Here is a 22,000-nt window from a genome sequence, read left to right as displayed (position 1 = left end):
CTAAACGTATTTTAATCTAGTGCTAATAGCTCGACTTCAAATACAGCGCAAAATTTCGATCTTACATGGTGAAACTGAATGTACAAGAGCTGAACTGAATTTCGTCTGGATCGAAGAGTCATTCTAATTTTAAGCTCGGCAGACAAACACATGGGAACTTTGTTTCAAAACATCACGGGTGAATACTAATTTTTTTATTTTAACTTATATTTTAAATTTGTTTGTTTAATAAACAAGGCCGTTTAATATAAAGGTAATTTAATTGTCGAAAAACATTTTGATCGTCTTTGTTAAAACTCCAGGGAAGTTCCTAGAAATTAATAAATTTGTTCAAACTATATCTTCAAAATCCTGCAATTAAAATCTGTCCAAAATTCAATGACATCATCGCTAGATCAGCCCTTTCCAACAGCGCCTATATATATTCCCTCAAAGGTTTTTCACCTAGAATCCCACACCCCAAGAACTGAAATGTACTATCTATAGTCAGAGAAACGTAGATAAGATTAATTGTAGTTTTTGTGAGAATAATAGACATATAAAATAAAATAGATCCCCGATTTTACACAGAGCACCTGTACCAGCGAGACCTAGCAGTCGTGAGGTAAAAACTGCGGAAAGCGCCTTCTATCGATGACCAGATTAAATAAGAAATTATATAATCCCACGTGATTTGACGAAGGTCACTGGTGTCTTTGTTAATCTGATGAAGGTGCTATATAATTTTAATTATGCAAATAAATATATTAATTCTTAGAAAATGAAAGGTAGACAAATCGTTAATTATATTATTTTAAAATAAATAATGAAAATTAAATTAAAATATAAATTTAAAACGTAAATAATATTTGACCGAGGCTTAAAAAGTACGTTACTAGATTATAGTAAAATGATATTTCAACTAAAATGTGGTATATCCCTTTATTTTCCCCATTGAAATATTAGATAATATGCAAAATGCACTTCTTTTTATAGTAATTTCCGCAAGGTAGTAATAGATTAATAATTTAATATGTATACTTAAACCTACACGAATAGATTCTAGTTCAACATGAAATAAATTCTCAGTTGGAATTGTGTTGGGTACAAGTCTCCGTTTTCCATTGAAAATTTCTATAATCGCGTCTAAAAATGGTCACTACAAACAAAATTGTTCTCTGATGGATGCCAGTTATCACGGTTGACGGCTCTAATCCATTTTGAGTGTTTCGGGTTTAGTGAAGGGAAACCTATAGTTTAAAACAATTATGTAAATAATATAAAATATTTAAAACTTCTCCTACATAATAAGTGTTATTTCAGATGGCGCTTTTTACTGAATTTACCTCACGACTGCTAGCTCTTGCTCGCATGTTTATTGTTAGGCTTAGCCTATTCGCCCGGAGGTCTATTTTATTTCATATGTCTATGCTCCTAGCCTTTGACAGCAGCGGGCTTTGCGCGAAGAGATTAAAAGAAAACACTGCCTGACTAGAACCCTAGAGCATTCGAAGGAGGGAAGTTCTGATACACCTTTGGGTTAGGGTTTATAATTGAAATATTAGTCGGGTTAGGATTTAAAATATAATTATCTGGTTGGGTTGGGATTTAGAGTTGAATTATCCTGTTGGGTTGGGATTTTAAATTTATTTATCGGGTTGGGTTAAGATTTATTATTTAATTACCGGGTTGGGTGGGGTTCAGAATTCAATTATGGGGTTGGGTTGGGATTTAGAAATCAATTATGGGGTTGCGTTGGGATTAAGAACTAAATTATGGGGTTGCGTTGGGATTTAGAATTCAATTATGGGGTTGCGTTGGGATTAAGAACTCAATTATGGGGTTGCGTTGGGATTTAGAATTCAATTATGGGGTTGCGTTGGGATTAAGAATTAAATTATCTGGTTGTGTTTCGATTTAGAAATTAATTGACGGGTTCAAATTTTGTTTAGAATTTAATTATCCGGTTGGATTTCGTATAAAACTAATTGTCGGGTTGGGTGGGGTTAAGATTTTAACTATCTTGTTGGGCTGGGATTTTAAATTTAATTAGCGGATTGGGTTGGGATTCAGAATTTAATTATTTGTTGGGGTTGGGATTTAGAATTGAACTATCCAGTTGGGTTTCGATTTAAAATTTAATTATCGGGTTGGGTGGGGTTTAGAATTTAATTATCCTGTTGGGTTGGGGTTTAAAAAACCATAATCGGTTTGAGTTAGGGTTTATAAATTATTTTATAGGATTGGGGTTAAGCATTTAATTACCGGGTTGGATTGGGATTTAGAATTTAGTTATCGGGTTGAGTTGGGATTTTGTAATTAATTATCGGGCTGGGTTACGGTTTAAAAAACGCGACTAATTTTTAGGTCTAAAAATAAATTATGCGGCTAATTTGAGTTCTAAAAACTTATTATGGGGCTAATTTGAGGTTTAAAAATTAATTATCGGGGTTATAAATTATTTAAAAGAGTGGGTTAAGCTTTTAATAATCAGGTTGGGTTGGGAATTAGACTTTGATTATCGGGTTGGGTTGGGCTTTGAATCAGGTTAATTTGGAGTTTAAAAATTAGTTAACGGAATAATTTTTAGTTTAGAAATTAATTGTAGGGTTCAGTTGGGGTTTAGAAAATAATTGTCGTGTTGGGTTAGGGTTTAGAATTTAGTTGTCGTGAAGGGTTAGGGTTTAGAAATTAGTTGTCGGGTTTAGTTTGGGTTTAGAAATTAATTGTCGGGTTGGGTTAGGGTTTAGAAATTAGTTGTCGGGTTTAGTTTGGGTTTAGAAATTAATTGTCGGGTTGGGTTAGGGTTTAGAAATTACTTGAAGGGTTCAGATTGGGTTTAGAAATTAGTTGTCGGGTTGGGTTAGGGTTTAGAAATTACTTGAAGGGTTCAGATTGGGTTTAGAAATTAATTGGATGATAAAATACGCGAAAAAGTAGATTAGTCCATAATTAAAAGGGATAATATATCTAAATCCTAAACAAATTTGAAGAAATTAAAAAACTTACTAATAACTCGTACCGATAGGTCTTCGAGCGAATCTCTAACTTAGAAATTAATTGTCGGGTTGGGTTAGGGTTTAGAAATTACTTGAAGGGTTCAGATTGGGTTTAGAAATTAGTTGTCGGGTTGGGTTAGGGTTTAGAAATTAATTGTCTCTCCCGATGTCTTAAAGGTAGTAAAGTGGTCTCCTTCTCAAACGGACACCCACCAGTAAACACCTTTTTTCGAATAAAAACCCACTTGCATTTGGTGTTCTTACAAGGTCCACCGGATTAAGAGGTTTCTTTTCGTTATTCTTTTTCTGGTTACACGGATTTGTCTCTACAACCTTAAACAACTACTCTCTCAAAATTAACATTTTTCCCGCGACCCAACCGCGACATGTTCCAGCTCCAGTTCCTTATTACTTGCACATTAGGTAAGGGCCCATCTAACTCGCGTTATCAAAACAAGTTATATAACAGTTACTGATCAAGTAAAACAAGAAATTAAAATTAATTTACTGAATTTAAAATTATGAAACTACAGTAAAGATTAATAAGTAAACTGTGATTCTTACAAAATGTTTTCCAGACTTTTATTATTTATTCTTGATGTAATAATTAAACATAGATAGCTTATCATAAGTTAAGTCGAATCTTTTTGATCCATACAAAATTATAAAAACAGGGTTGGTTAAAACTCAAACTGTAGTAAATTATAAAAAAGGGTTGGTTTAAAACTCAAACTGTAGTAAATTATAAAAAAGGGTTGGTTTAAAACTCAAACTGTAGTAAATTATAAAAAAGGGTTGGTTTAAAACTCAAACTGTAGTAAATTATAAAAAAGGGTTGGTTTAAAACTCAAACTGTAGTAAATTATAAAAAAGGGTTGGTTTAAAACTCAAACTGTAGTAAATTATAAAAAAAGGGTTGGTTTAAAACTCAAACTGTAGTAAATTATAAAAACAGGGTTGGTTAAAACTCAAACTGTAGTAAATTATAAAAAAGGGTTGGTTTAAAACTCAAACTGTAGTAAATTATAAAAAAAGGGTTGGTTTAAAACTCAAACTGTAGTAAATTATAAAAAAGGGTTGGTTTAAAACTCAAACTGTAGTAAATTATAAAAAAAGGGTTGGTTTAAAACTCAAACTGTAGTAAATTATAAAAACAGGGTTGGTTAAAACTCAAACTGTAGTAAATTATAAAAAAGGGTTGGTTTAAAACTCAAACTGTAGTAAATTATAAAAAAGGGTTGGTTTAAAACTCAAACTGTAGTAAATTATAAAAAAGGGTTGGTTTAAAACTCAAACTGTAGTAAATTATAAAAAAGGGTTGGTTTAAAACTCAAACTGTAGTAAATTATAAAAAAGGGTTGGTTTAAAACTCAAACTGTAGTAAATTATAAAAAAAGGGTTGGTTTAAAACTCAAACTGTAGTAAATTATAAAAACAGGGTTGGTTAAAACTCAAACTGTAGTAAATTATAAAAAAGGGTTGGTTTAAAACTCAAACTGTAGTAAATTATAAAAAAGGGTTGGTTTAAAACTCAAACTGTAGTAAATTATAAAAAAGGGTTGGTTTAAAACTCAAACTGTAGTAAATTATAAAAAAAGGGTTGGTTTAAAACTCAAACTGTAGTAAATTATAAAAACAGGGTTGGTTAAAACTCAAACTGTAGTAAATTATAAAAACAGGGTTGGTTTAAAACTCAAACTGTAGTAAATTATAAAAAACAGCGTTGGTTTAAAACTCAAACTGTAGTAAATTATAAAAACAGGGTTAGTTTAAAACTCAAACTGTAGTAAATTATAAAAACAGGGTTGGTGTAAAACTCAAACTGTAGTAAATTATATATTTAGAAAAAAACAAATTAGTCACAAATAGTTAAATATACTAACCTTATTTTCCACCCCCGCAGCTAAGCTGTTCAGTTACGGAGTCCCCGAGGAAGACCCACTGGATAAAGCCCTCAATGACTTCATCAATAGTGACGTCAACTACGACAAAGACCTGATGGCACGCCATAAATGTCTGATTGATCGGGTCACTAAAATCTTGGAGGATGCCTTCCAGAGTCCTTTGGCCAACCAGAAGTTCCAGTGCGTCAAATTCCAAGGCGTCATAAAATCTGGAAGCGCCTTCGAAAACCTGAAAGTATGTCATCCCGACGAATTTGACCTAATGGTCGTCTTTGACGTTACTCACTGGGATACCATCGTCATGGACAACGAGAATCGCAATACTGGGTACTTGAACATCGACGTAGTAAGGGCCATGGACAATTCACTTCACGCCACGCTGTTCACGCGAAATTTCTGCAATAATGTATTGTACGAAGATCAAATTCTTGAGGTATTGAGTTCCACGAAATTCTACCAACAAATTGGGGCTTTTGTTGTCGAAGTATTGCGAGCAACACCTATGCAATACAGCTCTTTGCCCTTGAATATTGACCTGAAAGATTGTCTCAGTTATGGCCCAGCCGTGACAGTCACGGTCAAAGACGATGTCAGTGGCGAAGAGATGTCCTTGGATTTGGTCGCGACTCTGCAAATGAGAGGTAGAGATGGTACGAAGTTGTTGGTTCCCAAGAAAGAACATTGGAGACAATCCTACGCCATCGAAGAGAAAGATTTGATGGAGCAAATCGAGAATAGCAACCAAACAGTTCCCCAAGTACTTCGGATCATGAAGGCCATCTCCAGTAAAGAGAAGGTGACGTCACCTTTGTCTAAAATCGACAGCTACACTTACAAGAACGCCATCTTTTGGCTCTGGCAGGAAGAAAGTCCAAACGTGAGTCTGTCCCACGTCTTCAGACGGTACCTCGTCTTTCTCAGAGACCGGTTTGAAAGTGGAATCTTGCCCCGATATTTCGAAGGGAACTGCAACCTGCTTGACCGAGTGGAAAAACCTCTTTTGAAATTTCTCTCTGGATATCTCAATAACATCATCATCAATAAGTCCTACGAGGACTTCGTTAAACTAAACACTGTTAATTACGAAGCTCCCTCAGATTCTTTAGATGTGGTCGTGGATAACTTGCAATGGAAGGCTGAAGCGAATTCCGTTGACCCGAATCACGCTTTGAAATTGAAACAGCACTTTCAAAACCACTATGTTCAAGAGAGACTGAATTTAAAGCTTAAAGATGTATGGGTACTGAATGCCCACAAAGTTGCCGTCGTGTTCAGCCTCGATGCACTGGCGTTTTTGAAAACAGGGCCCATCAACAACCATCGTGGCTTCACCGCGTTTCGCGTCATTCAGGGTGACAACTCGCTTCAGCGGGAAGTCCATCGAACGTACGTTAGGAAGGGAACCCAGTCTTTGGACGCGGCTAAACTGTACGACGCAATTACGAAAGAAGTCCAAGTGGCTTTGAAATACACGGAGAATGGCCAGATACAAGTCATACCAACTATCGTCCTTGAAGCAAGCCCACAATTCATTTTAACACCCGCCAAAGGTTCGGACAGTACCTTATTTAAGCAGGTTGTGGAGTTGGAAGTTCAAAATAAACTTGAATCCATGGACAATTACGACAACGGTTGTCGTCATCGAGTGCTTGATATTCTTAAGGTCGGTTTGGTGGACAATCCTCGAGTGCCCCTGACGGAAGAAATCTGCCAGGCAGCAATTTTGAACAACGCTGACCACTTCCGGTTCAGTCACGACAAACAATTGGCCTTTCTGGTGACTCTTCTGTTGAACTACGTCACCGACTGCTTGCAATGCGGCGTCATGCCAAATGCCGTTGATTCTAAAGTAAATATGTTGTCATCCTTCAGTAGGACGTCATTGGACGTCATGAATGGTTTTTTGTTGTCGCTGAAGACCAGGGGCTGGTACTACACGTTGTTTCTAGATGCTGCTAACTATTAGAACAAGTTAGTTAGGACGGAGTTTTCGAAAAAATCGAACGGTAAGACGTCATCCGCGATGCCGTCATGTTGAGCGATATTTTCTGACTCTGTCGGTGGAGGTGAGAGCGAAGGATTCTTGGACAGCTTGGATCTCTTGGCGGTCATCTCCCGCAGCGAGGTCAGTTCGGGGAGTGCAAGCGTGATTTTCAGAGCGACATTGTTCTTTCAGACAAGTGGGCAAAAGTCACCTTGAAACCAGTTATAGCACTTCGCGAACTGCCTCAATCCGGTTATTTGTAATTGCCCTTTCTTTTTATTTTATTTTATTGCTTATAGCTTTAAGCCAAATGGTTTTCTTGTCGCAATTTAGCCACATTTGTTTGTAATATTTTACTTTTATTCCAAATTAGTATATCTTCTTTAAAATAAAAAATGTTCAATTGTTATTATTAAGAAAATCATCTATTTTGTGCAAACCAAATATTGGTGTGGTTAGTTTAATAAGAATAGTTAATAAAATTTATCTTACGAGGAAAGCATTCCATTCCTTTTGACGCTGATGTTATCCGCTTGAAACATTGACCTTGGTAGGCTCATTTTTCAAAAGACGTTTCGGAGGGGAATTAGAGTGCAAGTGGAAAATCACTTTGAAGAGGTTGGTTGAAATTGAGAATGCACTGGTTTGTACCGACGGGAGGTTGAATGACTTCGGAAAACTCAGGGAACCAATGAGATTCCGGCCTGATTTGATTTTCTTAAGCTTACTCTTCGAGCCTGAGGGGAGTTGGGAACAACACTCAAATTTCATTTTCAACAATTTATTCCGGAAAATTTGATTTAAAAAGAAGTAACTATCCCTGCGCAGACGGTAAAGTTTGTGGCATGGTTTGTCAGGATATTAATTATAATTGTAGAATCATGTCTCTTAACACTACGATAATATTTCCTTTTTGTTGTTGGAGGGCAAAGTTGACTTTGTGATGTCAATAATACTTGTATCAAGATATTTAAGGTTGGACCAGAGTCTGTCTCTGGTTGGGCCTTTGGTATTAGCCTAGCTAAAATATTATTATTATTATTATTATTATTAATACTATTTTTGTATATTAAGTTTTTTTTTTGCGTGTATTTGAAATTGCGTTAGATTACATAAATTGTTTGAATAATTTCCATTCCTGGTCGCCAGTCGCCAGATATTGAGACTTAATTCGGAATTTTGGAATTTTATTAATAATTGTAAAATGGAAGAATACCTTGCTGAAATAAAATAAAAGTTGGTTTTCAATTAGCGATATTACATTGAAAGATTTGTGTACAAGTTAAAGCGTTTTATATTTGATTGCTCGAGATTCGCTCCGAATTCGTCTCTGACGTCATAGATCTCGCCACAATCGACTAGAGTACAACCGCAAATGGATCCTTTCTGTATCATATTTCCGTACTTTGTGGTTTTGCGTCTGCTAGTAATTAGAATTTTTGCGTCTTCGTCTTCCATTTTGCCAAAAATCTAAAAGGAGCGCGCAAAAATTTGCTTCGATCTCGATCTCGATCCGTTGATCTGTCGAAATCGGCATATCGGTTTTGGGCGATCTCGGAGCACCCGAGAGCGCGAAATGGAACAAGCGAAATTGGATCGGAGTAGATCGGAGCACGCAAATGGAACATTAAATATTGATCAGAACGATCTAGAGCGCTCGAGAGCAGTCAAATGGGAAACGCTTAAAGTTTAATATTGTGTTTTTTTTTGTCGTCAGTGTTTTACGTTTTTATCAGAAGGAGTTCTCTAAGTATACCTATTGCTATTGCAGTCCATAGGTGGTTCTTATTAACTTTATGCGAACATTTTCTTCTCTAACGCTATCCCCCAATTCGGCTTTTCGTTGCTACTCAACGTGTTTTGAAGTTTTTAAAGATTAGGGTTAGATTATCTATTTATCTTTTCGGTGTGTTAGTCGCGAGCCAGATTAACCTCAATGTACTATTGAGCTCCAAACAGAGCGAAACCTGTCTGTAATTGGAAATTATGGCTATTTTATTTTATTTAAATTTTAAATCGTTTTAGACTCGAAGATCTATTTGGTTTGAGTAACTCGTAAGTTTTTTAAATTCGTTAAATTTGTTTCGGGATTAGCATTTTTACTACCAATTTCATTATGGACTTTTCTACCTTTTCGTTTATTTGGCCATAATAATGGTTTGGGTCCACTTCCGCAGTTTTCGTTTGCGGAATTGCTATTTGCGCAGCTCCCCATTTGCGCAATTTACCATTTGCGCGCTTTTTCCCGATTGCGTAGTTTCCCGCTTGCGCGGTTTTCTCGTTTGCGCAGTTTCCCGTTTGCGCGGTTTCCCCGTTGGCGCAGTTTCCCGTTTGCGCGATTTTCCTGTTGCGCAGATTTGTTATTTGAACGGTTTTCCCATTTGCGGGGATTTTTATGACTTAAATATTCACTATTAATTAATCCTTTTTCCTAGAAAAAGGGTTATTTCTGGCAGGTAAATTTTAACCTTACCTTGTTTACCATCCAGCTGCGCTGCTAGTGTTTGTTTAATGTCCGGTTGGGCTGTAAATACCAAAATAAATTAGGTTTTTCTTAGTTAAAATAGCATTCGTTGAATTAGTCTCTTGGGAAAATATATATAGTCCAACAGCAACTCGAAGTTTCTCGGCCTTTAGGCTAAGATCATAGTGTAGTAACTGTTTACTGACAGTTCCAGCTTTAAGGACGATTTTAATGATGGCCATACCTCTTAAACAATTGTAGGCGGCACAATAAAAACGATACTTTTTCGTATTTTATAACAAATTTAATAATTTTTGTATCATTCTGATTGTTATAATAGCAAATTAAATATAACAGCAGCATTAAAAACTTATTGGTTTAGAAATATTGTATGAGATTCCTTCCACATATTCCAATGCAGTAATTTTAGAGTTATCGAACTGTTCATGTTTCAATTTCAGATAAAAATGCTGTTATTACCTTAGCACCACTTTTAAAATGGCTTCTGTCGTAGGACAATATACGTCCTCTGTAGTAGAACACCTATATGAAAACGGTGCCTACGCGCCTGCGGCGCGCCCGGCTAACCTAACCGTTAAAAAATATTCTTTCTGACCCCTAGGAAACATGCAGTGCAATTAAAAAGGTGCATTTTTGGTGGAAGGCACTAAATTTAAATAACAGCCAATATACTGCCCTCAGTGTTATAGATACTACTATAGGCTGAAAAGCTACGATTTACTTGTCGACCGAAGATTTATTCCCAACAAAATAATTCAACAACCGATATGTCAACTTCATACAACTTAAAATTATTGGTATGGACAGCGCGACCGGTAATTAAAAATACACCAGCAGCACAGTTGGATGGTAAACAAGGTTACGTTAAAAATAAACTACCTGAAAAAATCTTATTTCAAGGACAAATTGCTTAATATAGAATATTCCGGTCGTGAGAAGCCGCGGAATAGAAAAACCTGCGCAAATGGAAAACAGCCCCATTGGGACACCGCGCAAATGGAAAATCTGCGCAAGTGGAAAACCACGCAAATGACAAACCTGCGCAAATGAAAAACCTGCGCAAATGATGGACTAACAAAACGTTTCGTTAGTCCATGGTCTACCGCTTCTCCGTCAGCGCAACGGTAAACTTCGTTGACGCCCACAAACGAAACGTTCACTTTCCCGCTGGGGAACTTTATCCGAAACCTTTCTCGAAACCTTTTCGGTTGGATGTGAATCCTACAAAGGCTCAGATTCAGTCCAGGCTTTATCATCTGGAGATATTGTTGGAACAAATTTATCCGTTTATTTGCAAAGAAAGTCTTGATTACTTCGAGAACAAACAGGGAGTGAAATTTCGATAATAGAGGGTGAAAGCATTGAGTAGGGAATATTAATCTACAGATCCAATCAAATCTGCTCCCCGCGAAACAAGTTTTTGAAAATTACGAATGTGCCGTCTGCTCTAAAATGACGATAAAACGTTATCATATGACCCGTGGCGCCATCCATTATTTTTGGAGAAAAAAACATTTTTGCCGGAAAACGCGTCTTATTTGAACGAACCATTGAGAGATAGACGGCGCCACGGGTAGAATGATAACGTTTTCTCGTCATTTGGGAGCAGACGGCAGTATTCTTATTTTTTAAAACTTGTTTCGCGAAATACTGAAATCCGACGTTTTAATGGACCTCTAGATTAATATTCCCAACTCAATGGGTGAAAGTGACTACGTGAACTGAACTGATCTGAAGAGAAGAATAGGTTGACTTAGTTGTAGGATCATCGTCTAGAAAGAGCCTCGTCAGATCGCTAGAGAAGAGGGCGTGTTCGGAATGTCACGGGGGAATACTCATTTTTCATTTTCGTTTTCACTTTGTTCGAGAACTATTTTACTTAATAAACAGATAAATTAATTCAGGCAGATTCAAAGCGAGGAAATTAAGTGTCGTTTAGATTTTCATTTCATTAATTATAAAAAGACGGTTTAATTAAAAGATAATTTAATTATATTTCAATCGTGCGCGCTACGACGAAGCACAAACACTGTATCTCTAACCGGACGGGAAAAGCAGCCTAAAAGAGGTACCCATCACTGTCCGTTTGCGTCCTACTTCCTAGCTGAAATAGTCGGCCGTACTCGATTCGCAGGGCCGTCAACGTCATTCGGAAGAATGTAAACCCCCATTTCAAACGGAACGTTTTGTCGACCACGTGACGAATTATTTGGCCTTGACAGCCCCTAACTTTCAAAATTCTTGAACCTCCCCCCCTTTACAGGTGATTTTGTATCGTGGAAGCTACAGCTTTTCCCGTCCGGTTAGAGATACAGTGTCCGTGGTAATAGCCTCTTTCCTTTAAACTTATGAAAACTCATCTTTTCGTCGATTTTAACCGGGAAGTAGCAAAAGCATAGGGAAGTCTGGTGCATTGAACAGAAAATAGGTATTAGAGATCTTCACATCAACTTAAAAATCATGAAATTCATGTAAAATACAAATAAACAAGTGGCCCCATCCCAGTTTCCCACGTAGCTCCAATTCCCTTCGCAACAGCACCGAATGCCACCGTACTTGATTGATATTAAATTGAAATTATTGAAAATTAACGGGAAATAATTTAAAATATGTTAAACACCAGAAGTTACTTCCTAAATCTCAGAATTGAAAAACACATATTTTAGCTTCTAAAACGCGGTTTACCAATTACACGAACTTATTCGGGATTATACTTATACTGAAATTTGTAATTTTTTGGCACGTTTCGAACGTAGGTAACATTTTGCCAATTCTGGAAAACGAGAGGGTGAGAACGCAGCTAGCCTTTAAACACGCTAACGCAGTGTTGTGTACAAATTTCATTGGACGAACCTTTACGGAAAAGGGGAAGACAATTTCCGAATTTTCCCCTTCCGACGGCAGCAGGCGATAATGAAAACTGTGCACAAGGAAATGCGCGCCATCTGGCGGGTTGCGTTCTCCTTGTGTGCGGTGAGAGTGAGACTTTCCCATTCCTGGACAATGAGGGGTCAGAGGTGAAATCTTTGTCCTAAATGATCTACCCTATTTAGTTGCCCCCGCCACGTTGGCTATTTACAACCAACCATTTACCAAACCTCTTGCCAAACGGCCTAGTTTTGATTTGTTGTCTTGGAGTGGGAGGATTATAATCTGATCAGCGGAAAGTAAATCCTCAGCTGATCTGGCTGGAAAGAAATTACTAACCGAACTGATTTTCAGGGATTTTGATCAGGGCCGTCTTAAGGCATGGGCTAAATGGGCTACAGCCCAGGGCCCCCAGCCAGTTTTGGCTAGGGATAAGGTTTTAGTTAGTTAAATATTATTTATGCTCATTTAATATTAGGTATATTTTAGTTACGTCTAAAGTAATTTGACTCATCGCCACATCGCGTATCATACTGTACCTACAATTTCTAAAACCTAACAGCGAGTCACTGTCAGTAAAAATATTATTTTCAGTAGGCCTATGTTAAACTTTTGAAATTAAAAGTTTTGGTTTGATTATTGTGTAGTTGAATTTAGACAACGGACATACAAAGGCTGACCGTTGGGGATCGCAAAGGTCTTAAGAAATAATTTAGCCCAGGGCCCCAAAAGGTCTTAAGACGGGCCTGATTTTGATGAAACTCGGAGGTTTGGTTGACCTTTATATAACATGAATACCCTAGACCCTAAAATGCCTCGCAAAGGGTTCTAGACATAATCTAGCCTAGTTACGCTCCCTCGACAACATGTCCGAATTATAACGGGTTCAACCGACTGAGAACTTCACTAGTTCCTCGATACCGTTAACTTTGTCCGCAATTCGCGGTCGAGATTCTCGAAGCCTAACGGATTTTCGCCAACTCTAGCATTTGGTTTCCGAACTTCCAGACTTGGGGACTTAGTTATCTTCACCTTTTGGACACAAGGTGAAACCCAGTTGGGATCTGCGTAAAACACCACCAACTCACTAGTTTGGTTCTTGACCAGGTCACGTTATCGTGATGTTGGTCACCTTTCATCCAATTGGTGACCCTGTTTCCAATACTACTGGATGGACCCATCCAATCACGATCATAGCTTCCTGATGCTCATTTTAATAATTTCGTTCCCATCGTCGGGGAAACACAAAGGGTCCACCGTAGAATAATAATAAATAATAATAATAATCAGCTAGGCTAATACCCAAGGCACCGCCTTAGGCCTAAGTCATCAAGCGACTTTTGAAGCCTTTAATTCAGGTGGCCGGGTTATAATGCGTAGGAGGGTGGTGACAAGCCCCATATATCTTTGGTTAAAATAATGTCAAACCTGGCGCCACTAAATCTGGATCAATTCTATATATCCAGAAATATTTTACAATAGTGAATTTATCCGAACTTTTTATTTGAAAACCCTCAATTCGAACTAGTGTGAAAATATAGGGAGCTATGGGGAAATGTGCAAAGAAGATGGGAACTCGCTAGTCCCAAAAGTGAGAATACGGAGAGAGATGAAAGTTAAGAGAAGGTTAAGACGTTGGATACCTTTGGCCACAAGGTCACCTTTGACCGTCCCGTCCGTTGCGTGGCCCAACCAATAACTTACTGAGAAAGGTTGAATTTTCAAAACGTGGGAAATAAATATATTTTAAGAATAAAAATGTTTAAATAAACTGTGAATAAATTAAAATTAAAGAACTTTTAAATTGGTCATCAGTCATTTGTTGAAACTTTCGCGAGAAGTCGCCATTTTTTATTTGTTTCAATTTAATTTGATTAAAGTGTTAAATGTTTAGAGTAATAAATCTTGTATAACGTAGTCAGTAATTTAGTTAATCCACAAAATGTATTTAAAACTTAGTTTAAAATTTGGGTGTATATTTCGCGGTTCCCTAAATAAAATAAAAATATTGGCTTGTTTCCGGTCCGTTCGAGGGGACTAGTAAAATTGTAACTCGCGTGGAGAAGGGGTTTGGGAGGACGGCCGGAGCTTGTTTCCGGCCAATATCCTGCCAGGCCTCTTCTAGAAAATTCATTTCTTTTGTATGATTGTGAGCGAGCCTATAAAAACTCCAGGCTCCAACATTATTCATGTTCTTTTTCGTTCATCGCGGGGTCTCGTAAATGACCAAATTTTTAGGCGTCTCCAAAAGAGATTTTAGTTAAGCTCCAAACGAGCAAATCTTGTAAATTTGTAATTGTAAATAAAAGTTGTTGTTCAGTTTTTAACTTCAGCATTTTATTCTCAACAATAAGTAAATTCAGTTCGTTCGCGAATAATTTTAGTCGGTCCTGAGTAGATAGATATTTTAGAACTCTAACGCTTTTTCAGTCGGGTGTTAGGGTTAGTATTCGCCGAAAATAAGCTCTCCCAATTAGGGTTAATGTTAATTTTAATTTTAACCCGAGCTACATCCCGCAACATCATTACACTAGTTATCATGTAGCATCGGTTCAGGCCTTCGACATCATGTTGCACCGATCGTATAAAAACTGCATTTTAAAACCCATGTTTTACTCTCATATAATTTATTTTATTTACGTATAAAGTTCTATAAGTTTGAGTACGTATATGTTGGCGAAATAGTCATTTAGCGGGTGAATTAGCGACCCAAAACTATCGCAACGCCCTCTTTCGGTTGTTGACGGCCGTCGAGAATTGAATGTTGGCGCCTCTAGTGAAAATAACCAATTATTGTTTAATACTTTATCTTAAATTTAAATATTAATTTCTTGATTTTTGGGGTACCGAACAACTGAAATTAGGAAAGTTTATAAGTTAAATATAAGATGTTCTTATTTAGCGAAGGGTTGTCCAGTGAACTTCCAAGTGTTAACCTCTTTCACCTTATAATAAAAGTGACTCTTATAAACAGACCGGACAATGAAAATCAAAACCTTCAAAATGGCCATCTTTAAAATAATAAAATTGAGCATTTGAGAATCAACGACATCCCTTTCAGTTTTAGTTTCAGTTTCGATTCGAGCCTTCAACGTCAGCGCAACGATAAAATTCGTTGACGCCCACTAACGTCATTTTCCCTCTGGGGAAGTGGAACCATATCCAAAATCTCTTTCGAAACCTTTTCGGCTGGATGTGAATCCTTACAGAGGCCTAGATTCAATCTTGGCTTCCTCATTCCACTCTGAAAACGACGTTGACTCCTTTTCAACTGTTTAATTGACGTAAAGAAAAAATATTTAGAATTTATAGGATTAATTTTAGAATAAACAGTCAGAAATTTCGTGAATAGATGGTGCTAGCGTCTCCGTAAATGAGAGTTTACGTTATCTGTGTTGAACTGCGCTTAAGAACTCAACCGAACTGAGGAGCAAAGCTACGTTATTGTAGAATCATCGACTAGACAGAGCCTCTAAAGATCAGGAGAGGAGAAGAAGTGTTCGCATCATGGGATCTTTGTTTCAAAACATCAAGGGTAAATAATAATTTATCATTTTAATTTTCACTTCTCAATTTAGAATATTTTATTTAGTATTCAATAAAGCAATTTAATTGAACGATAATGTAATTCAGTTTGAATATTACATACGATGGTCTAAGCAATAACCTTTTGCTTTAAACTGAACATCATATCATTCGGCGGTTGAAGTAGCTAGCGACACCCACCGAACTCCGGGGCACTTTTTAGAAATCTTCTGATCAATTTGAAAATCGTGAAATCCACGTCATTAGTTCTGTACATTTAACTTAAGTGACGTCACCCCTCGCAACCCCACCAACCGCTTTATTTATTTCCCAGATCATAATCGTAAAATAATCCGAAATGAATCAAAGACCTTAATTTATTTTCCAAATCCCAAAATCTTTAAATCAGTCTCCAATTCCAAAAGTGTATTTTTCATTTTGAAATGGTTCTAACCCATTAGGCCAACCTTTTTGGGATTATACTGATACCGAGTTATGACATTTTTTGTCAAGCTGCAACCTCTACCCTGTTCCGAACGTAGGTAACAATTTACAACTCTGGAAGCCAAATCTTGATTGAAATATTTGTCCATCTCGATCCCCTTTTCGTGCGCGGCTTGCAAGGGGGGATGTGCCGGGATGGGAAGAGCGCAGTTGCGCTAAACAACCACCCTCCCTCCAAACATGTTGGACAAAGACTATATATCCGCTTCGCTTACTAGACAGGAGTCTCCATACAAAAAACCTGTTAACACTTTCGAAACACGGGAGAAGCCTTTGACCAGCCGTTAGAGGCGCCACTAGTAGCAATCTAAAGCGCACGGAAAATTTTGACCAGCGTCTGCTTTCGTATGCAAGTGGAGCCATTGAACACGCCAGTCTATTTAGCGAAGCGTATATATAGTCTTTGCTGTTGGGCGTATGCCAATCGGGCAATTTTTGGTTTATTGTTTTGAAGCGAGAGGAATATTATCTAATCAGTGCCAAGTAAATCCTCAGCTGATCTGGCTGGAAAGGATGACTCCGTACGAGGAATATTATACAATATAAAAATGTTTGATAATATTGTTCATTGTCGAGAGTTGACCAATGTTAGACCAATCTCCCCAAATCACGAAATGAATCAACCCCGGGAAATTCACTTAACTCTGCTAGCTTTCGTAGTAATTTGTGTTAGAAAACTACATAAAAGTTTGAAAGAAAGAGTTACGATATAACAGAATGCTTTTATTTACAACAAAGACTGAAGCGAGATACACTTCATACATAGTTTGCAACCCTACGTCTCCAATGACGCAGTTGCAAGTATAGATATAGGCACCAAGAATAAATATGTTATTTGAGCAAGAATGAACCGTACAATGCCGCCATTTTGCTGGTGTAGATATACAGTATATTTATCAGTAAAACGCGAGGGTAAACAGTTTCAATCGTCTGTTTGCGGATTTTAATTATTTTAAAATGATTAAGAATTTAGATTCACGTTAAAATTGGTTAACTGCCTTGTTACAAATTGTTCGAGTAGTTCAATTAGAAAGGGAGATTGAAAATTGTTATTTTATTCGATCACCACCAAGGTCTAATTTGATAAACTTTGCCAACTTCTTTTCGTAGATATTTCAGTCGTCATTTGCTATTTTGTTTAAATAACCCGGGTTTAAAAACTTCTCTGGTTAGGTTTAGGGCCCATAGCAATATTAATTTAAAAACAATTTAAGCATAAATTTAATTTTCGTACATTTTGTCGCTTTGTTGCGATGACCAACCAAATGGCTACCTATTTAGTAGCTACGCGCGAAATGGTTTGACTTTTTGATATCCCCTCTCGGTTTCCATGGAGACCATAGGCCCCTCCCTTAGGTGCAATACATGAACAGAGACGAGAGACATAGTTTTACTTTCAGTTTTGACTTATCGAGCCCCGCCTATCTATATAAAAATAGAGGTTCCTTGGACCAAGACCGTGGCGGTATCTATGTCATGATTCCGGCATACATATACATTTAAAAAAGAGCGCGTCTTTTACTCTCTAACAATTTGATCACCGAAAATAATGAAATCAAAGCTAAATATTTAAATCCAATCACAAGTGCATAAAATTTATCTTACAAGGTGTTAATCACCGATTTTGTTAAAACTCGGGGATTTAGTAGACCTTCGTGTAACTTAAAATTTCCATAAGGGAAAGATTTCAATGGGCTTCTGTTTTGCCATGGCGACTAAAAATATTTTTTTCAACTAAATTGAAACTTTTTTTTATGGGATTTAAAATGGGAAAATCTTAAAATAACATTTTGTTGTAACAATATCTTACTCAAATGAAGATTTATTTTTTATTTTTGGTGAAATTCGTGTCATTATGAGTAAATTAGGTTAGAACCAGTATATTTTGGGTAAATGCGATTAAATTTTGGTAAATGTATACAAAATTGGATAAATGCGAATAGCTTTAAGTAATTGCAAATAAATTTGGCTTAATGAAAACCAATTTGGTAAATGGAAATGAAATTGGATTGGAACAATCAATATAATTCATCCGCAACTAATAATACCACATGGTTTACTTCTTCGCGAAACATATTACTTTGATAACAGCACGGTTGAACCAACCTCGCAGCCAGATCATCTTTCTTTAAACGATAAACAACTTTGTAAAAATTCTTTGAAAATTCTTTAACATTCTTTTCCAACCCTCCAGATAGACTCTTCAGTTGTGGAGTCCCTGAGGACGACCCACTGAACGATGTACTCACCAACTACGTCAACAGCGACGTCAAATACAACCAGGAACTGATGGCACGTCATAAATGTCTGATTGATCGCGTCACTAAGATCTTGGAAGACGCCTTCCAGAGTCCCATAGCCAACAAGAAGCTCCATGGCGTCAAATTCCAAAGCGTCATAAAATCTGGTAGCGCCTTCGAGAACCTGAAAGTACGCCATCCCGACGAATTCGACGTCATGATCGTCTTTGACTTAAATGACGTGCGCCCATGGACCACCACCGTCATGGACAAGGACAGCCGCAATTCTGGGTACCTGAACATCGACGTCGTCAGGGCAAGGTCGGATTCCCTTCACGCCACAGAGTTCACGAAACGTTTCTGCAATAATGTATCGCACGAAGATCAAATATTCGAGGTATTGAGTTCCACCAAATTCTACCAACAAATTGGGGGTTTTATGGTCGAGGTATTGCGAGCAACACCTATGCAATACAGCCCGTTGCCCTTGAAAGTTGACCTGAAAGATTGTCTCAGTAACGGTCCAGCCCTGACAGTCACGGTCAAAGACGATGTCAGCGGCGAAGAGATGTCCTTGGATTTGGTCGCGACTCTACAAATGAGAGGTAGAGATGGTACGAAGTTGTTGGTTCCCAAGAAAGAACATTGGAGACAATCCTACGCCCTGGAAGAGAAAGATTTGATGGAGCAAATCGAGAATAGCAACCAAACACTTCCCCAAGTACTTCGGATTATGAAGGCCATCTCCAGTAAAGAGAAGGTGACGTCACCTTTGTCTAAAATCGACAGCTACACTTACAAGAACGCCATCTTTTGGCTCTGGCAGGAAGAAAGTCCAAACGCGAGTCTGTCGCACGTCTTCAGACGGTACCTCGTCTTTCTCAGAGACCGGTTTGAAAGTGGGATCTTGCCCCGATATTTCGAAGGGAACTGCAACCTGCTTGACCGAGTGGAAAAACCTCTTTTGAAATTTATCTCTGGATATCTCAATAACATCATCATCAATAAGTCCTACGAGGACTTCGTTAAACTAAACACTGTTAATTACGAAGCTCCCTCAGATTCTTTAGATGTGGTCGTGGATAACTTGCAATGGAAGGCTGAAGCGAATTCCGTTGACCCGAATCACGCTTTGAAATTGAAACAGCACTTTCAAAACCACTATGTTCAAGCGAGACTGAATTTAAAACTAAAGGATGTATGGGTGCTGAACGCCCACGAAGTCGCCGTCGTGTTCAGCCTCGACGAGTTGGCGTTCTTGAGAACCGGGCCCATCAACGACCATCGTGGCTTCACCGCGTTTCGCGTCATTCAGGGCGACGACTCTCTTCAGCCGGAAGTCCATCAAACGTACGTTAGGAAGGGAACCTAGTCTTTAGACGCGGCTAAACTGAACGACGCAATCGCGAAAGAAATAACAGTGGATTTGAGCTACTTGGACAATTGGAAGATGCAGGTGCTGCCATCTTTAGTCCTTGAACAGAATCCGCAATTTGTTCTGACCCCGGCCAAAGATTCGGACTGTACCCTATTTAGACAGGTTGTGGAGTTTGAGATGCTAAATAAACTTGAATCCATGGACAATTACGACAACGGTTGTCGTCATCAAGTACTTGATTTTCTTAAGGTTTGTTTGGTGGACAATCCTCAAGTGTCCCTGACGGAAGAAATCTGCCAGGCTGCCATTTTGAACAACGCTGACCACTTTCGGTTTAGCCACGACAAACAAGCATCCTATATGGTGACGCGTTTATTGGACTACGTCGGTGACTGCTTGCGTTGCGGCGCCATGCCCAATGCCGTTGATTCTAAAGTAAATATGTTGTCATCCTTCAGTAGGACGTCATTGGACATCATGAGTTGTTTTTGGTGGTCGTTGAGGGAGAAATGTGGTTACGCTGTTTTGTTTAAGACATAGTGAAAACACTGACGAACGATTTGACGTCATCCGCGATGACGTTAAGTTGAGCGTCAATTTTGTACCATGTTGGCGAAGTTTTCGCGAATGATTCAAGAACAGTAGTAAACGTTTCTTGCTCGTCCTCCAGAGTAGAGGACGAGCAAGAAACGTTTACTACTTTTCTTGAATCATTCGCGAAAACTTCGCCAACATGGTACTCGGACAGATCGTCAATTGCAAGAATTGATTTGAACGCGCCTTTCGAGATGTATGATCATTGCGAGAAGAGAACCCCGTTGGCGACTGAAGATCGTGATCTGACGGACGAAACGATTCAATCAGATGAAAGCTTGGCTCGAATGAAAAGTTCGTCCGTCTTCGATTCATCTGATTGAATCGTTTCGTCCGTCAGATCACGATCTTCAGTCGCCAACGGGGTTCTCTTCTCGCAATGATCATACATCTCGAAAGGCGCGTTCAAATCAATTCTTGCAATTGACGATCTGCCCCGATTCAAAAGTTATTAGATTTTTGTTTTTTATATTAATCCCATTTTTTTTACCGTTAATTGAACTGACGTGACTTATTCGAATTAAATCAATTATTATGAATTTATAATTTTTAAATTATACACTGTTAATGAATTATATAAGGATTTAGTCTTACTTGAATATAATTTTCAAAACTAAAAGAAGCCCTTGTATTGTAGCTTTGGATCAATTTAAAATTTTCGTATCTGACCTTACATAATGAAGGTCAAACTGCCTCAGTACGATATGGCATGTGGAAAATTTTCCTTTTTTTAAATAACCCGCATTTTTCATTTATTCTTATCAACTTATTTTTCTTCATTTATTAATTTAGTTGATATTTCTATAATTAAGTTAAAAATTCTATTGTATAAAACTTTATATTAATTTATTTAAAACAGTTTTCAAAACTTAAAGAAGCCTTATTGAGGGTTGAATCAATTTGAAATTTTTATTTGTTATTTGACATATAAATGTCGCCAAAAGTATATAAATATGTCTCTTAAGACGGAAGTTACCATCTCGGTCTACTGCTAATGGTATTCGCTTGAAACATGTTCCTACTTAGGTTTTATTGTTCCAATTTCAAAATCCTTTATAAATGATGAGATATAGCCGTTTTATACGTAGTTTGAAATTATTTTAAATATTTCTCGGCACTAAATTTGTGTTTGTAATTTTCAAAAGAGTGTAAAAAATTACCTGAAATAAAATAAATGTTTTTTGATTTTATCGGTTGATTTACTAACTAGTCGGAAAAGTTTTGCGTGCTATCTGGTAGGGATGGGCATTTTTTAAAAATCTTAGCTCACAAGTCGCCCGTGTTAACCAGACATACTTGTATCTCACGGTTTGCTCAAGATCGGTTTAAATAAAACTTGAAGAGGTTAACGATAATTATGAGTGTAGAGAGTAGTTGGCTCGCGTTGTAACTCGGCCACCTGATTCAAAGGCATTAAAAGTCACTTGATGAATTTGGCCTAAGGTGGCGCCAAGGGTATTAGCCTAGCTGATTATTATAATTATTATTATTAATGTATATCTCTCAAATCTGCTCAGATCAAACGGGTTTACTGAGAGCT

At 37.5% G+C, this 22,000-nt stretch overlaps 2 protein-coding genes across 3 annotated transcripts; both read left to right on the top strand.

Annotated features, from left to right (window-relative positions):
- The first annotated feature begins 91 nt into the window (after positions 1–91).
- LOC149961898 (uncharacterized) lies at positions 92–7,195 on the top strand. 2 transcript variants are annotated; one of them, XM_090171623.1, is made up of 2 exons: positions 92–178; positions 4,882–7,195. In XM_090171623.1, exons 1-2 carry the CDS (start codon positions 151–153, stop codon positions 6,846–6,848), a joined length of 1,995 nt encoding a protein of 664 aa, XP_090027749.1. In that variant the 5' UTR covers positions 92–150; the 3' UTR covers positions 6,849–7,195. The 2 variants fall into 2 exon arrangements, with proteins under 2 accessions (XP_090027749.1, XP_090027670.1); XM_090171544.1 differs by lacking the exon at positions 92–178 and adding an exon at positions 3,357–3,401.
- An 8,483-nt stretch (positions 7,196–15,678) lies between these two features.
- LOC149961897 (cyclic GMP-AMP synthase-like) lies at positions 15,679–20,390 on the top strand. Its single transcript, XM_090171424.1, has 2 exons — positions 15,679–15,754; positions 18,443–20,390. The coding sequence occupies exons 1-2, from the start codon at positions 15,727–15,729 to the stop codon at positions 19,858–19,860; spliced, it is 1,446 nt and encodes a 481-aa protein (XP_090027550.1). The 5' UTR covers positions 15,679–15,726; the 3' UTR covers positions 19,861–20,390.
- The last annotated feature ends 1,610 nt before the right edge of the window (positions 20,391–22,000 follow it).

The sequence above is a fragment of the Leiobunum rupestre genome, chromosome 1 (genome assembly GCF_980474605.1).
Source record: "Leiobunum rupestre chromosome 1, qqLeiRupe1.1.hap1, whole genome shotgun sequence".
Classification (NCBI taxonomy): Eukaryota; Metazoa; Arthropoda; class Arachnida; order Opiliones; family Sclerosomatidae; genus Leiobunum; species Leiobunum rupestre.
Note: the sequence above shows the minus strand (reverse complement) of the source record. Positions and strands in the feature narration are given on the sequence as shown.

Excerpts from the sequence above, each read along its gene's own strand:
- LOC149961898 (XM_090171544.1), top strand. The coding sequence starts at position 3,365 with ATGTTCCAGCTCCAGTTCCTTATTACTTGCACATTAG. Across the intron at positions 3,402-4,881 it reads CCTTATTACTTGCACATTAG|CTAAGCTGTTCAGTTACGGA; the intron begins GTAAGGGCCCAT and ends CCACCCCCGCAG.
- LOC149961897 (XM_090171424.1), top strand. The coding sequence starts at position 15,727 with ATGGGATCTTTGTTTCAAAACATCAAGG. Across the intron at positions 15,755-18,442 it reads TTTGTTTCAAAACATCAAGG|ATAGACTCTTCAGTTGTGGA; the intron begins GTAAATAATAAT and ends CCAACCCTCCAG.